This window comes from Vidua macroura, chromosome 9 (assembly GCF_024509145.1).
Source record: "Vidua macroura isolate BioBank_ID:100142 chromosome 9, ASM2450914v1, whole genome shotgun sequence".
Lineage (NCBI taxonomy): Eukaryota > Metazoa > Chordata > Aves > Passeriformes > Viduidae > Vidua > Vidua macroura.
The window spans coordinates 27,262,893-27,280,325 of NC_071579.1; the positions used below are offsets into that span (position 1 = coordinate 27,262,893).

Genomic DNA, 17,433 nt, shown 5'->3' on the forward strand with positions numbered 1-17,433 from the left:
CTGGAATCCTTGAGGAAGGGATGGTCTTTGAACTGCTTCATACCAGCTGCAAACCAGTTTACAAACCACAGTGAAAGCCAACAGATCTTCTACCAGTACCCTTATGCCTGTTCACCAGCATCCAGCACCTTCCTTACTGGAAGAAACATGCTGAAAATCACAACTTCAGGAAAGCTGTCAAGAGCACAACCACACTCAGTGGACTGAGTCACAATTGTTTGTAACACAAAACTGATTCCAGACTCCTATGTCAAGCTTTGCTGACACCGAAAACTAAAATCTGAAAGTTACTTCTTGCTGGCAGTAGTATTTCATGCATCAATGGAAATGAAAATAAAATCTAAGAACATCTGATAAATTGGGTTTTTTCCAAAGACTTGCTGAAGCCTTAGAACCAAAATTACAAACCAAGGATACAATATGAGTACACATGTACATATGCATGCATTTCTGTGAAAAAAAAAAAAAAAAAAAAAAAAAGAGTAAAAATTAAATTCATGTGCATTGCTACAAAATTTAGGTCTTTTGTACTTCTAAGTTAAACAATTTACAAGCAATATACAAATAGTCTTAATGTGCCAAAAGCACGAGAAATGTTGACTTCCACTGGATTGCTTCCATTGTGCAAATTAATCCACTACGCAAATTGCAGGATCCTTCTTTCTGTGAGTTCTCATTACAAGTCAGTACCAGTATGGCATTATTTCACTAAGATAGTGACAAAAAAAAAACTTAATGTAGTAGAAATGCTTTGTAAAGTTTAAAAAGCCAGGATTGCAACTTGAACACAGAATACACTCTCAGACAGTCAGACTGCCTTATGGTATCAACATGAATACAACAATCCTGAACCATGACTGGCAAGCAGATCCACAAGACAGTTAAGAGGAGCTCCTCAGGAATATCTTGCTTTCAAGTACAACACAGGGAAATCCTGCCCCACTTTCTTTCTCCCCATTGCAAAAATTCCCTTCAGAAGAAGAACTAGATAAATGCCCTGCACAGTGCAGGTGTCCCGGGGCATTTAGCACTGCAAGCTGAGGTATGAGAAGAAAGTCCCAGCTGTCCTCTGTGCAAGAACAGAACACAGGAGGAACTTTCTGATCCCTCTATATCTTCTGGGAACATATCCCAATATATGTTCTGGGAAAAGGTAATTTTATCACAAAATTAATTTTATGAAGGTTTTCACTAAAGTTAAGTAGAAAAATGATTAAAAAAAGCTCATTGCAAAACTGGTATTTGTAAAAGAGACCTCTTACTCCTAATATAGCATCTTCTGCCAGGTACTGTAATTAAGTCATAGTTCCATGGCTGGCTTACTTTTCTTGTCACGGAAATAATTATGTCATAACTATCTGGGGTCAGACTATCCAAAAAGCAACCACTGAAACCAGGAACACAAGTCAAAACCATAAACAACATGTATCCTCTATTTTCAAGCAAATGCAACGACCCCTGAATCCAGGGTACAGTGCTCAGGAAGCCAAGTGACATGGAGGTGGCATGGATATAAAAAAACATATTAGATCCATACTCAGATACAACTATCTTTTTAATATACTAATGTCTACCTTGGCTTAAATGCGATTGTATTGTTTCTCTGTGTTTTACGAGCTCATCCTCCTTTGATATACCCAGAAACAACCTTAAAAGCCAGGAGGCCTCAGGTAATATGACACATTCAGCCAACTGGCAAATTGCAACATATTGCAAAAGCAGCAAAGTCGTTCAGCTGTATTTGTATACAAAATAAGCCAACAAAAGAGCACAACCACGTAGGGGAAGGGATGCCTGGGTGTCACTCCAGGCAGATCGTAATCCACGGAAAGGAGAACCTCTCACGGCAGAGCGGGCACGGCTCTCGAGGGCAGCCCCGCACACGGGGCATCTCCCCGCGGGCCTCGCCGACTGCGGTGGTCTCTCTCCCCGCATTATTTAATTCCACGGGGCGTACGAACAACAAACCGCACGCACCAGCTCCGGCCCGGATGCGCCCCCGGGGGCCGCCCCGGCCCCCCGCTGACCTTGGGGCGGCCCCCGCGCCGCGGACCCCGGCGCTTTCCCCCGCCCGGGCGCGGGGCCCGAGGCCGCGGCGGGCCGTCGAGGCGGGGCAGGGTTGGGGCGGGGGGCGCCGGCGCGGACAGGACCCCCCGAGCCCGCCTCCCCCCGGGCCGCCGCCCCCAGCCGCGAGGAGCCCCCGGGCCCCGGTACCTGTGTGCGGCGCTAGCGGAGCCGGCGCGGCGCCCCCGCCATGCCCGGCTGCGGCTGCTGCAGGCCCCGACGGCAGCGGCTCAGTCCGGCCCGGCCGCCATGTCAGCGGCGCGGTGCATTGTGGGGCGAAGGCGGGCGGGAGCGCCCCGAGGGCGGCGGCGCTGCGGGGCGGCGGCGGCGGCGGGGACCGAGCCGGGCACTGTGCCCGCACCGCCCCGGCCCTGCCGGGGAGCCCCCGGTGCCTCAGAACCTCCCCCTTGCTGAGGGGGCGACGCGCCCCCCTCCCCGTCTCCGCCGGCGTTCAGGGCCTCCCTCCCCCAGTGCCACAGCGGCAAGCGGGGATGAGGGAATAAGCAGCATATTTTTTCTTCTTAATTACCCCCCAACAGCCATCCTAGTTTTCCCCCTTGTTTCTCTTCCCAGGCGTCTTCTTACACATAGAATCAGCAAGATAGGAAGAGACCTTTAAGATCCCCCAGTCCAACCGTGCACCCCGCACTGCCACTGTATCCCCACAGCCACTAAAACCACAGCACCCAGCGCCAGCTCCAGCCGCCTGCTAAACTCCGCCACGGATGGTGACACCACAGGGCAACCGATTCAATGCCTGACCACCCTAACGGGGAACAATTTTTTTCTTAGTATCTAATCTGAATCTCCCCTGTCTCAGCGTAGAACCATTTCCTCTGGTCCTCTCCCTGCAGGCGCGGCAGATGGGCCGGCCCTTCCTCACTGCACTGTCCTGTCAGGAGAGCGATGAGGCATCCCCTCCCCAGGCCCTGTGGAGCAGGTTAGGGCTCGCTGGAGCCCGGGCCTTGATCCCCGCCTCCCCAGGGCTTCTGGCCCTCCTCCTGTGCTCGGTGGAGAAGAGCGGCTGTGCTCCGGCGATCTGGGGAAATGACTCCAGGCTCCCTGACCTTGGCTATGAAGCTGGCCCCGGCAGCAGCCAGGGACAGTGGCTTGGCCGGCGTGCCTGCTGGCAGACCCGCAGGTCTCGGGGGAGAAGAGCCAGCCTGCCGGCTCTTGGCAGTGCTGGACGGTGACCTAAAGGCACTGGCAAGTGCTTGTCTGAGGCAAATCCCTCTGTGATCCAGTACTACCCCTTTTTGGCAGTGAAATGTCGTGTTGTTGGCACTTCCTAGCCCAGGCTAAGGAGGCCTTTCTAGGAAAACAAGGCACTAAAACATCAGTGTTGAACTACGAAAGGGGTTCAAAGAAAACTATTAAAAGTAATATGAATAATAGTGCTGGAAACACTACCTCAGGGAGTCTGCGTAGGCAAACAAAAGTTGCAAAATCTGTAATACAGGATCCTGTAAATACTGACAAGACATACTTCTGAATGTATTGTGAAGTCAGCACAATCCTTAGTGGTAACCTGGTTGTTGTTGTTGTGTGGTGGTTTTTTTTTTTTTTGTTTTTGTTTTTGGTTTTTTTTGGTTTTTTTTTTTTTTTTTTTGGTTTTTTTTTTTTTTTTTTTTTTTTGTTTTTTGTTTTTTTTTTCTTTTTTTCTTTTTTTCTTTTTTTTTTTGCTCACTTGAAGTTCACACTTTACAGAATTAGGACTGGGTAGCTTTAGTCCAGGGCAGCAGCAACAGAAACAGCAGTGCTGCCCTGAGCACAACTGAGGTTAACTGGGTGGTGGTTCCAGCCTATTCCAATTTATTTGACCAAGATTTCTATTAGGTTTAGTAGGCCAAAGAGTAAATTGCAGAAGTAGCTAGATTATACTTGCTGCTGGATACAGTCCTCCTAGATCAACATTGAGACATGACAGTGAGCAAACAACGCCAGTTTGCAAACCTGACTGGCATATTTCCTTCAAATAGTTGGATAGACTTTAATATGAACTGATAGAGCAGTTTGGCTTGGAAAACTTACACCAGTATAAAGCCAACAGTCTTTGACATAGTCTCTCTGTGTTCAGGAACAATGCCTCCTTCTTTGCTGATGTTAAAGAATATTTTATTGCAGGGAGCAATATAGAAATATGGCACTAAAAGTGGAAGCAGAGTTCTACTGCCAGCGGGCCATTATTTAAAGAATTCCCAATTCAATGCCAGTGATTAAAAACTTTCAGATTCTGGGCTCAGTTTGTAGGAGAAAATATGACTCTGAAAGCTGCTAAATTTTATCTAGAAATCAGAGATGATAATCATAAAGCTGTAGGAAGTACATTTTATAAAGTCCCTTTCTAGAGCAAAACTTGCTTCTTATGTTGCAGTATGATGCTTCATTTTTAGTCCTACACCCAAGCAACTAAAATATTCCTCAAAAATGTAAGTGTGTATTGTAGATTTGTTTTTCATTTTCAGACAAAAAAAAACTTATGCCGATCATCAATTTTAAAAGATTATTTTTAGAGTTCACTAGGATTTTTAAACCTAGTAAACCTTTAAAATGGATATACCATAATAAAGCCCTGTTCTCTTTCACCAGATATGTCTGAAGAAACTCTAAATCTTTTAGATAATTTACTTATAAAATGAAGAAATCATACTTGACTGTCATCTTGATCAATAGTACAGCCAGGAAAGTATCCAGGAAAATACCACTTATCTGCAAAGAAATTCACATTCTCATCACAGTGTATCTTTTCCGTAGAGAGCTTGGCAGAAGATTTTCCATCTATCCATCTATATATTTTTGTAGCATATTACATTATTTCTTGATGTTGGGTGTCTGCTTAAACTGAAATTCATAAAAAATGTGAAAAATCTGAAATGCTTAAAAACTGCAAATATGCTTTTCAACTAGCTATATATGGCTTCTTCCCTTACAGTAATGCCAGTCATGCTTGAATTACCTAAGCAAATTTAATCAAAATGTCAAAGATCTACCAAAATTCAGTTAAAAAAAAAAGAACAAAAAAAAAAAAAAAAAAAAAAAAAAAAAAAAAAAAAAACACAAAACAAAACAAAAAAAAAACCAAAGTGAGATTACAAAATGTAATTTTCTCTTCAAAAGATAAATTTCCAATATGCCTTGGAGCCACTCTTGTTTTCTGTAAATCACTGCATTTTCCTTTTCTTTGCCAAGAACTATCAGAATCATAGCCATCCATGACTGACCAGTTTCTTGGTCCAAGAAGAAATCAATGACCATCAAAAGCTTTCTATTGTTGTTACTTTGTAAGTACAAATCCTTTTCTTCCAGCAGGCATAGTAGCAAACTGTACAAATAGCTTTTTTTTTTTTTTTTTTTTTTTTTGCAAACAACCCAAGAATGACATCAGTGCACTGAGGCAGTGTTTTGGCCCTGAATGTCTGAACACTTTGATAGCAAACTCAGTTCCTGATGCTTTATGGCTCTTTCTTGCTTGAAAACCCTCCGGCAGTGTGGTGTCTCCCATCTCACACAGTGAGATCAGTGGTCTGGCCACTCACTTCTCACCAGCCAGGTGCATGCAGAGCTGCATTTCCTGCAGGCCTGGCTGATGTGGCTGTTTCATGTGGCGTGTTGGTGATTCTGGTTTTGCTGACTGAGTGCTGCGACTCTCGTTCGGAGCACTCGCCTCAGTAACCAGTAGCAACCAAGCCACTGCTGTCCTCTGACATTACACCATAGTCACTACATGCTATAGTTAGTATGCAAAAAAAAACGGCCTTTGCAAATCCATCAAAAATCACAACATATAGTTAAAGGATCCTTAATAACATCGTTTTGATCCCTGTATGGGCTATTCACTTAAGAGCTGGACTCAGTGATCCTTGTGGATGCCTTCCAACCCAGAATATTCTGCGATTCTGCGACTGGCATCCCACAGACTGAGCCAGCCAGTGCTTTAAACCCGTAACCATTCAGCGCACTTCCAGCACGGAACGCTCCGTTTCGGAGCGTGTGCATCCTCAGGGAGCCATCCCGGCGGGCGCGGAGCGGGCAGAGCCGCCGGGTGCCGCAAAAGGCCCGTTTGCAGCAGCGAGGCGTTTGCGGCAGCGCGGCCGGGCCAGGGCCGGGCAGAGCGCGGCGGCCGTGCAGCATGCTGGACCCGGAGGGCAGTGTGGAGCACCAGCCTGCCTCCTCCTTCCCCAGAGTCCTCCTCATCCCTCTAGCCATGCTCCTCGCAATTGCAGCGCTCCTGCTCTTAGCCTTTTCCGCTACGCGGCAGAAGGAGCCTGATTTTTACACTTTCAAAGTTGTAAACATCAGGGGCAAGCTTGTGTCTCTGGAGAAGTACAGGGGCTCGGTAAGTGCGGCGCGGAGGGGCGGCTCCCGCCCGGGCTCACTAACGAGAAGCCCTTGCATGTCCGCGGAGCGAGCGCGGGGGAGAGTGCTCGGAGGCTCGGTGCACACGCGTGTGCGTCTGGGCTGCTCGCTCTGTGACTCTGCCCTTTGGCGAACTCGTCTGGCTAACACAGGCTCCTCTTCAATAAAGCGTTTGCAGTCTAACCCCCGTGTGTGTCCGCGTCTTCTGCTGCTGCAGCCGCCTGTAGACGTGGCAGGCAGGGAATGCTGCCCTCCTGCCGATTGCTCTGGATTCTGCCTATTCCATTGGAAGCTCAGGAAGTTTGTGTCTTTGTGTAGCTTACGTTTGGAGTTTATTTCTGCCTTTTAACTGCATGATTTCTTGTGTGTTATTCTTACTCAAATCCCGTTCCTTTTTAATGATCTACATTAAAAAAAAAGGGATTTGATCCGTGGCGAATGGAGTTACCATATTTCGCCATAGTTAGTAGAACCATGAGACATTACAAAGTATCAGAGTATAGTGAAATTGTAACAACATCATGCAAATTCTTCTCTCGCTTTTTAGTGTGACAGCAATATGAAGAAGGGCACGTAGATAAAAGCACATATGCTTTTATGATGTAAATTGCATTTACCTCTTACATTAAATATTTTTAGGCAGAGTTTTCCATACCATTTTAAAACAATGTCCCTGACTACAATCTAATTTTATTTCATTTTATTTTATTAGCAGTTTGATCATCTATAAAAGATTGTCGGTACTTATAGAAAAATGAAAAGATAACGTAGCACACTTATTATACTCAATACTATAACCTCTAATAGCCCCTTTCACAAATTATAGAAGCTAAAATCAACATAAATCCCATAAGTACCACACTTAGCACCCAAGTGACACATCTCTTACAGTCAGGCAGTCCAATAGTTTTGCTGCTGCCCAAAAAGGAAGCATCACTTCTCATTTTCACCCTTTTTTTCCAGCTTTGTATTTGCACCTTCCTTTTTCCCCTCCTCAGATGTCTGAGCTCACTGGTCCACAGCAGCAGGTCACTAAAACATTGGCAGTAAGACAGAGAAGCTAATATAGGGAGATTCACATTTTCTTGAGCTCAGCAGAAATGGATACTGGTGGATTTGGACTGAATGAGAGGCCTAAATCCTATCTGGTCAAAGTCCTTATCCCCCTCCATTCAGAAGTGAGATACAGCAGAACTGGTCCCATGCCCACTCAAATATCTGTGTTGGAGAAAAACATGGAAGCTGTTTAATATTAAGCAATGTTTGTGCTTTTTTAACGAGCTCCTTCCAAAGGCTCTGTCAATAAAACCTGTTACTGGGGCATGTTTTGTCTGCATGTCATCTGCTAATCTGAATAAGCAAATACCACCTGTAGCTTCTCTATCTCAGGGCCAGAATCAACATGGAAAGGAGTTAAGGGGGAACATGGAAGAATTCCTTATGGCCACTCTGCAGAGAGCTGGGGGTGTTTATCCCCTCTGGAATCTCATGAACAGGCAGGTTCAGGGTGTGTGCTATATCCCAGTGCTGTGGTTCCAGGCCACCCTCGAGGCATGGTTTCATAAAGGGGACCTCTAGAGCTGTATCTGGGAAAGATAATAGCATTGATGAATGGTATTCTTTGATCTCTGCTAGGCCACATGGAATAATTTATTCCAAAAAAGTGACACTCAGCTTCTGTGTGGAATAAAAGATAGTTTTGCATTCAGAGATCCTATTAATGTTCAGGCTACCAGCTCTTTGATAACGTATGTGGACAATTTTAAAGAAAATTACAGCAATAAAACACATCCCTTTCTGTCATTATGTTGTCAGGACTCAGTATCAAGATAGAAAAAGGTTAATTAAAACTCCCATTTATTTCTTAAAATAAACTTGCTTAAATATGCAGTTAGATAAGTAATGTTAAGGCACAGGTTTATCATAATATTTTAAAGCTATTAAAAGAAAGAAAATATTATTAAAGTACTACGTTTGTGCTGGGGGTGTTTTAAGGAAAGTGAGTCACTAGTTAGCTCCTGGAACAATAGTCTGTTAATTGCTAAACCAGCTTTTACCAGCCTTAAGCTTTCTGGCAGATGTAGAGAAGACATTTTCTTCAATTCAGTCACTCAGCTAATTTATTTAAATAACTACTTAATTGGTAGTCAAGAAACTTACTAGGAATTTAATAAATCCAAGGGCTTCCAGACTCTAAAAAATTAATAAAGTCTGCTAATTCTAAAGCCACAAGAGCCATGCTTAGTATAAACAGTCAGTGCAATTCATGACTGACAGGATGATTCTTCAATAAATCATTATTAATATAAACTTGTGTCTATTCAGATCATTGAAACAATTTTTTCATAGTAAGAAAAAAAAAAGACTGATTGATATTAATTATCTTCCTATTTGAGTGTACCTTGATACAAACCACAATTACCCTCTGTTATATAGTAAAGAAAGGGAGGACAATTACCACTGAGAAAAGAGTTCCACAACTGAAATAGATCAAAAAATTGTCTGGTCCGCTGTGTTGTGGAGGTCAGTCTTCTGTGGTTTTTCCACGCTACCATAAAATGCTAACCCATCACTCATCTACATTAAAAATGAAGCTCAGTGATTATGATTGGACAAGAATCAAGAGAATCCAAACAAAATTAGTTTTCTATCTAATCTAATTCAATAATCCTATCTTTTATTATATGATCTGTATTTGATATGCTGTAAGATACTGATATGCAGTGTGTATATATATGTATATATGTATATATATATATGTGTATGTATATACATATACACAGATACTGCTGTAATACTGATATGCAGTATTCTTACCAAAAATAGTACCTATTTGGTAGTCAGAGCTCCCAAACATCAACTGTTCCCTGTTCCCTGCTGTGTTTGTGCCTATCTTGATGTAGTGGTACCAATCTACCACCCAGCTAAATACAGTGTGCTGTGGGGGAATTAAGCAGTGTCAGTGCAGTGCCTTTGGAAATGTTGAACATAGGTACTATAATCATGGAAAAGCATTAAGCATTATAACAACTGAAGTATTATCTTTAACTAAATATTATTATTGAAAGTACTGCTAGGCACTTTGGACCCAGGCCCGCTGCAATCTGAGAATGTGGCGTTCCTGAGTGTGGGTAAATCCACAGCCACTGAATTACCACACAAATATTGCTATTTGTTCCATGAAGGTGACAGCTCAGTGAGTTGGTGCCATCTGACAGTTGTGGCTGGTTCTTCCATAGTGACGTGGAGCCAGTTAAGAATTTCTGTGTCTAAAAACCCGAGGATGTGTTGTCTCAGCTGACAGATCCACAAAGGGTTACTTGAAGCTGAGACAGATTCCTAAATCTGTCCCAGCATTTTTCCCTAAAGGAGGCACTCTGGTGTGAACATTAAGTAAAGCAAGAAGAGTTTTTGCAGTGTTAACTAAATGAGTTCACTACTAGAATGCATGGGTTTTCTAAGCAAAGGGAATGATAGTTTTAAGAGGTGAGACAACAGCTGAGAAAGAATTCAGCTGAAATGAAATAATTTTTGTGAGGTCCATTGAACTGTTTGCACTGCACACTAGGTGGTGTGCTTGACTTGCACTCTCAGAGCCTAAAGTCAGGCATATTGAACTTAATTTAAATCATTAATAGTTGTAAGAAGTCAAAGTACAGCCTCTACATCAGAGCAAAAACAGTGACTGTTATTAATTAAAAATAAAATACCAAACAAAAAAAAGATCACAACATGAAATCACTTCTAATACCAGATATCTGAAAGATAACTCAGGAAAGATTTTTAAAGAATAATTTTAAACATTCATTGAGAAATACTAAGAGATCACAAAAGTATTCATTATGTATGTTAGTTACAATTTTAAGAGGCTTGCACTATTAAATTATGGAGCTCAGTAATGGAGAATTCAGTTACAGAGAATGCATTTTTCTAAGGAAAAAAGAGAAGCATAATGTGTCTGCCATCCCAAGAAATGCTGAATGTAGTTTCCATTTGTTTTGGGGAATATGTTTGGAAGTTTGCAGTGTTGTCACTGTGAGCTCTCAAGCCTTTCCCCACCATGCCAAGAAACCACTGATTTTAAACAGCTGTAAATTAAAATAGTTGTGTCTTTCTGAGTGAATTCTTTCAAGTCCTCTTTTTACTTAAAATCAAGTAAAAGTTATAAAAGCTTAGTTGTTTTCACTGGCAATTCATCCTTCATATCTGTTTTAATATGAACACAATGCCTACACAACCTTATTTCCCACAAACCTCCAATGACAAATTCTTACATTACCCTTCTATTTGAGAGCAGGTACCGATAGAGGTGGATTCAGTAAGGTGTATGAATACTTCTGCATCGTGAAAATTGCAAGGCTTAAACTAGAATTAAAAAAGTTTCTGAAATTTCATGTGGAAGAACTACATGTGACTTCAGCTCTTAGTGATATAATTTATCTTTACTTCATACTAAACTACTGTTAGCACAATGCTGGATAAATCAGATTATTTGAAAAGAACAGAACTGCTAATATTTATTTTTTATGTCCAACATATCACTTCTGTTTCAAATGCTGAGAGTCTGCAACAGGAATGAATAATAAAATTATTACCTCTTCTCTGGAAAAAAAAAAAAATCTAATGATATGCCATAACTTTGGATGTTTTAGGAGACTGAATTTAAAATTTCAGACAGAGCTTGTGTTGTCTGAATGAAAATTATGATTTTGAGGTGAGATGGCTGCAGGCCATAGTTCATATACAAGTGTACAGGGGTGTTTAGATTATATCCTGTTGACACACTGCACCACAAAGAAGATTGCACCAACTTGTGCTTTGAAAGATTACTTGTCTTCCAGGGAAAACAGCGCCACTCCAAATCCACTTTAAATTCAGTAGCTGGACTTCAATGATCCTTTTGGGTCCTTCCAAGTCAGGATATTCTATGATTCTATGATACCTATTCTATGATAGCCATACAGTTATACAAACTAGAAAATAAACAAAGTGTTAATGTTTAATGTAAGAAATTACAAATACCAACATCCCCTTAGCTTTTTCTTTACTCATTCCTACCCCTTCTACACATCTCGTCTTATGATCCCATATATTACCCAGATATGTACTTTTATATGCCAGTTCGTTTTCTGCCTTTAAAAATACTGTGTACATGTAGCCATTTATTTTTCACTAAATATAATTTATTTCACACATCCTGTTTCCTTAAATACTTTTGTATGAAAGTATTAGAATGGACTTAATTTATGCAGAATGAGCAGCAGCTCACACAAAATTTTCGAGAATAACAAAACTGTAAGTCTAAAATTCTAAAAGTTATTTAAGGCTAAACTTATCTCAAAAACCAATGATAAATTCTTCAAGGCTTTGAGAAACTATAATACATATTAATTCAGGGTTAGGTCACTTAATACTCCCAACAAATTCTGTTGTTCCTGTAGTGCTCACCTGTCTGTGACAGCTCCCTCCCAGGTGGGTCTGTGCTGGCAGACATGTGCCTGGTGCTCATATCTGACTGACACAACACACACAGCATTGAACATGATCCACTGCAGGAATGACTTCATAGGATAGTGGGCAGCCTTCACTTCTTGGAATTCCTAATTGAGGCAGTAAACCTTTGTGCAAAAACTGTTGTCATTTTGTCACAGCTGAGTAGATTTACTCTAGAAGTGATGGGAAATTTTACAGCCCACACTGCACAGAACAACCCCAAATTCTGTAATTGCTTCTATTAACTTCCAGGTCAAGACCTCTACACTTGCAATGATAAATGGATCACACTTCTGGAAGGGCACTTAATTTTGAGCAAGAAAACATGCTGCAGAGCAGATGCTTCACAACAGATAAATAAACAACAACAACAACAAAAAAATCGATTTGCAGGTTTCTTTCATGCAACTTGGTATATCTTAGCTCGATAGACACTTCTTAGTTATGCTTAGAAACTGTCCAAAAGGCAGAATGGAAAAAACACAGATTCCCAGTAAAATGAAGATTAAGATTGCTTAGCAGTTGGTTGATTATCTTAATGCTTGCCAAAGAGGAATACATATAAGAAATATTAAATCTTCCTTTTGTGAACAGAACTCAATGTAGCTTCACATATGTGTTCAGTCACAGTTTCCTAGACACTTTTTTTTTAATATTAGTCCACATTCCAGCCTACCTGTTGGAAAAATGGACATGTGCAACACATTTTTAAATGTGCTCTCTTGTTCTTCAGGTGTCTCTAGTTGTCAATGTTGCAAGTGAGTGTGGGTACACAGACAGCCACTACAAGGCCTTACAGCAGCTGCAGAGAGACCTGGGCCCGTACCATTTCAATGTGCTGGCATTCCCCTGCAATCAGTTTGGGCAGCAGGAACCAGACACCAACAAAGAAATTGAGAACTTTGCACGAAAGACTTATGGTGCCTCCTTCCCCATGTTCAGCAAAATCACAGTCAGTGGAGCTGGTGCAATTCCTGCCTTCAAGTACTTAATTGGTGAGTAACCTGGAATGCTGGAGGCTTGTTTCTGTTGCATAGAAGTCCTCTGACACAAAACACCATCCAAAGAAAAAAAGAGATGATTGTGCTCACAGAGTTGTCAGGCTCAAAGAGGTCAGAAGTCATTTGTCTCTCCTCCTGCACAAGGTGGGATTTCTCTCTGCCACCTTTGTCTTACCTTCTAAAAAGATCTCCAGAGATGAAGACACATCAATGGCAGATGTCCTGTAAAAGCTGTTCCAATAAACCTCTACATGGAATACAGGCCTTGAAATGCTCTCTTCTAGGCATACAAGACCCTGACTTCCTTTTTCCACTTTGCAGCCTCCTAAGCGCTCCTCCGGTGACATGAGTGCTGCAGATTGGATTGATAAGATTCATCTGTAGAGCTGTAGGATAAGTGGAAGCGAAGCACCTCATAATTTACTTCAACAATCAAAAAGTGAAACCAGGCACTAGATGATGGTCCTTGAATATTCCCTTCCTCATTCCTCCCCAAGCATTGGAACAGCCATACTGTGCAGTTGCTTCAGTTCCAATCTGCATTAGAGCCAGCACTGACACCTGAAGAGGTTTTGCTGGTTCTTACCAGCCAGCAAGGCAGGATGCTCCCTATCAAGGCACTACTTTTCTTACTCTGAACAAATGCTCTAAATACCATTGAAATGCTATATTAAAATGTCAGTCTTTATCCAATGTGAAGGAAATGTCTTTCAGCAATGAAACATAGTAAAGCCCAGTGTGACACAGTATCACTTGAGCTGCATTCTGGAAGGACCATATCCCTGCTGCTTCTCTCCAGCACCACAGTGTTCTCCCAAATCCCACTGAATTTATCAGAGTGTGGAAATTATTTTTTACTACCCCAAGCTCACCTCCTTCTAGGTGTCTGTAATGGATCCCTCTGCTAGCCAAATTTCCCTGTAATTCTCTTCACATCCTTCCGTCTCTGTTTTGACAAGGAGAGCTGTTCCTGCAGACATGTCCCAGGGACCTTGCAAAACTTGTGTTTCCCTGCTCGCCTGCCTGCAGGGGGAGGCTGCTGGAGGCTGTGTCTCTATTCAGCACAATGACAACATAGTTAAAATTGCGTGTTTGGCTGTGTCTTGATGATACATTGAAATAACTTCTAATTTCTTATGAGGTTTGTCCAATATATAATCAGTGGGGAAAAAAAAAGATGCTAATTGTCTGTAACGTCTGTACTTGTACTTTTAGGGGCATGAGGTTCCTGGTCTATTTGAAAGTCCTGGAAATTTTGTTTTCCCCAGGAAAGGGAACACTGTGGTACTCATCTGTAGATGAGAATTAGGTGGCAACCTGGAACAATTACTTTGTTATTTCTTCATGTAGCATTTCTTGAAACAATCTTCTGAACCACATGGTACTGGGTGCTTTTGGAGGGAAAATTCTGGGTAAGCAAGTAATGAGTGCTGGTACAGCTATATTGTCATGTCCATTTTCCTATCAGTGTTCAACTGCATCAGGTATATCTCTATAGCACAGCCCCACACACACATGCCCTCACACACTTCAACGTTGATTACTGTGCTCAAGCTTCCGTGTTTCCATTAGTCTCCAAGGGACTAATGTCTAGTTAAAAAATTAATGTCTAGTCAGAAAATTAATCTTATTCAGTCTGAACTTCCTCTTAATTTTACATTTCTTCTTCCTCTGCAAGGTTAATCATCAAATTGACATGAAGAAATGTCAGGAATTGGCTAATGTGGTTTTCTAATATTTAAGGGTTTTTTTTGTTTTGTTTTTTTTTATTTTTTTTTTCTTTCTTTCCCCTGTAGATTCTACAGGAGAGGAACCAACCTGGAACTTCTGGAAATACCTGGTGGACCCCAACGGGAAAGTAGTAAAGGCCTGGGACTCTACTGTCTCTGTTGAAGAAATAAGGCCCCATGTTACAGAACTTGTAAGGAAAATCATCCTGAAGAAGAAAGATGAATTATGACTTTCAAAAATCCCAGCATGCCAATTGCATCTTCATTGAGTATTAAGGCTGGACTTTGTCTTTTCACATTCCAAAAGAGAGGATATATGGAAAGGGAATTATGACCAGTTGAATCTGTATTCACCATCTAAGAATGTAGAAACCAGCAAGTTAACATGGTCAAAGTAATATAATATTTTTATCTGACCAAATTCAGTTTGAGTTTTCTAGGAAAGAACAAATCTTCAGCAATTGTTTATCCCCCAATTCAATTATGAGTTGTTGGTAACACTAAAGGAAGTTAGTTTGGATAGGAAGAAAGATCAGAATCATGAGAATGTCCTAGCTGGGATTTCCCTGATATCTGCAAATTTGTTGTCATATTTTGATTGCAAACGGAATAAAATAAACAGCAAAAAGAGCATGATTGTTTTAAGGCATGTGCCAGGAAGAAGGCCAAAACAGATACCTTCAGACCAGGCAGAATTTGCATGTTCCAATTACCACAGCCAAACATAGCTAATTTCAGCTGTATAGAAAATTTAGAAGGGCATGGGAAAAACACATCTCTAAAGCTTAAATGAAAGAAATATGAAGACAAAGGCTCTATAAAAATTCTCCAGAAGCCATGAAAAGAATTTCTGCATTTTTTCACCAAGATTATCAGATGATATTTAAATAGTAATTTGAACATCTGTAGGACCAAAGTCTACATGAAATGGCTATTTCTTTCTTCCACTAGCATTTTGCCTTAGAATTACTTTCCCCCCATAAACCTGATGTTAAATTTGTTTTTCAATTTATGACACTATCCAGTTTTGCTGCATGTACAGACAAACATCAGACAATCAAAATATTTTTTCTATAGAAATAATTTTTCAAATATTTAATTCTTTCATAATGTTATATAGTCTAATACCACTTTCGTGTTACAAATGCTTAATGGAGTCTTTTTCAACTGTAGCAGTCAGGTATCTGCTCAGACTTCAGAAGTTCCTAGCTCATGCTAAAATAATAACACTAACATTTGCAGCCTCATTGTTCCTTGACAGAAACCCTTTGAAAATCTTGTCAGGAAAAACTCTTTTTATCTCTACAGAAACCCAATGTTCCCATCCTGTTAACCTCAGGATGCCTTAAGAAGAGTCTAGCCTTGTCCAACTGCAGTATTATTGACGAGTGAAAGCCTTTTTTGTGCTTTCTGATGCCTTCAAGTAGCACAAACAATGTTTGTCCATACTATTGTCAGGGTCCATGTGTACAAATAAGCCTTAAGTGACCCGACCATGGTAAGGACTTTTCCCAGCTCCTCAGTGCCATTAGAGCTCTTCAGCATCCAAACAGGCTCTTGTTGAAATCAAAGGCAAATATTATGGCATGGCCTGGCTCACAGAACAAGAGGGCAAAGAAGAATAGTGACTGGACTCGTTCTGTGGAGTTCTCCATGGAAGTAAGAGCTCCAGGGACTTTAGGATTTGCAGGAAGAATGAGAAGGGCAGAGATTATACTGCACAAAACAATTTCAAATTGCCTGAAAGAAGCTGAGAGCAAGTTTTTTTTAAGTTTTAGTGAAAAAAAAAAAAAAGAGGGTGTGGAAGAGAGAATAAAAGGAAGAAGTAATAGAAGAACATGAGTAAAAGGAGAAATCAAGTATAAAAGAAATGAGAACGAAATGAAAAGACAGTTTGCAGCCAAATAATCTTTGGGACAAAAGGAGCACGGAAATGTTCAAGTCTGAACACTGATAGTAATGAGTACATTCCAAGCTCTATCAGCTACTTCTCACTTGAACTGTAACATAAGAGTGCAGGAAATTGGTGCTTTTGGCAGTGAATATCTGTATTTTCCTCCTCTGATGGTGAGAGAAGTGAACTCTATGCCTGATTCAGTCATTTAGTCCATTCTTACATGGATCACTCTAAGACAATGGTTGCTAAGGATATCACAAAGGAAGGAAAATCAGGCCCATCTGATACTGTGCAGGGACAGAGAATCCAACTCCTAGAAAAGGAGGTCTTTTTTTACTCCACAGACTGTTTCTCTTTTCTCTGTACTTTGATGCTAATGCAATGCCCCAGCACACTGTTAGCATGTGCTGCAGGGCTTAAAATTTTATCCTGAGAAAGCTTGTTTCTATTTTATACCTAAAGCCTGGATGAGACCAAATTTGCCAGGATATGAAAAATGTTTTAAACCTTTTCTATTTCCATTTTCTGTGTCTAACTTCAAGCAGAACTCTGGATTTATATAGAAACAATCTTCTATTTCCTATTAGACAAGTTCTACAAGTCTAAAGAGATATAAGGGCAAGGATCAGTTGGGAAGGTTTAGTCCTATATGGACAAATATTGTTTGTGCTGCTTTTAAAAGCATTACAAGGCACAAAAAAACCTTTCATTTGTCAATAATACTGCAATTGGACAAGACTAGATTCTTTTTTAAAGCATTCTGGAGTTAAGAGCAGGGGAAACATGAGCATTATGTCTTTGTTGAGATAAAAAGAGTTTTTCCTGACAAGATTTTCCAAGGGCTTCTGTCAAGGAACAATGAGGCTGCAATTGTTAGTGTTATTATTTTAGT

At 41.1% G+C, this 17,433-nt stretch overlaps 2 protein-coding genes across 6 annotated transcripts in view; one reads left to right on the forward strand and one right to left on the reverse strand.

Annotated features, from left to right (window-relative positions):
- The window catches only part of TUT4 (terminal uridylyl transferase 4), a 43,781-nt gene extending 41,515 nt beyond the window's left edge, over window positions 1–2,266 (reverse strand). For 2 of the 5 annotated variants that reach the window (XM_053984721.1, XM_053984722.1), the window contains exon 1: window positions 2,215–2,248. The gene's annotated coding sequence lies outside the window, so the exon portion shown is untranslated. Of the gene's footprint in view, window positions 1–2,214 lie in introns of all 5 variants that reach the window. The other 3 variants (XM_053984719.1, XM_053984720.1, XM_053984718.1) reach the window with 3 other exon arrangements.
- A 3,895-nt stretch (window positions 2,267–6,161) lies between these two features.
- On the forward strand, window positions 6,162–15,277 carry GPX7 (glutathione peroxidase 7). Its single transcript, XM_053985679.1, has 3 exons — window positions 6,162–6,400; window positions 12,647–12,908; window positions 14,711–15,277. Exons 1-3 carry the CDS (start codon window positions 6,194–6,196, stop codon window positions 14,872–14,874), a joined length of 633 nt encoding a protein of 210 aa, XP_053841654.1. The 5' UTR covers window positions 6,162–6,193; the 3' UTR covers window positions 14,875–15,277.
- The last annotated feature ends 2,156 nt before the right edge of the window (window positions 15,278–17,433 follow it).

Coding starts and splice junctions, on each gene's coding strand:
- GPX7 (XM_053985679.1), top strand. CDS start 6,194: ATGCTGGACCCGGAGGGCAGTGTGGAGCACCAGCCTGCCTCCTCCTTC. Junction 6,401..12,646: donor TGGAGAAGTACAGGGGCTCG/GTAAGTGCGGCG, acceptor CTTGTTCTTCAG/GTGTCTCTAGTTGTCAATGT. Junction 12,909..14,710: donor TGCCTTCAAGTACTTAATTG/GTGAGTAACCTG, acceptor TTTCCCCTGTAG/ATTCTACAGGAGAGGAACCA.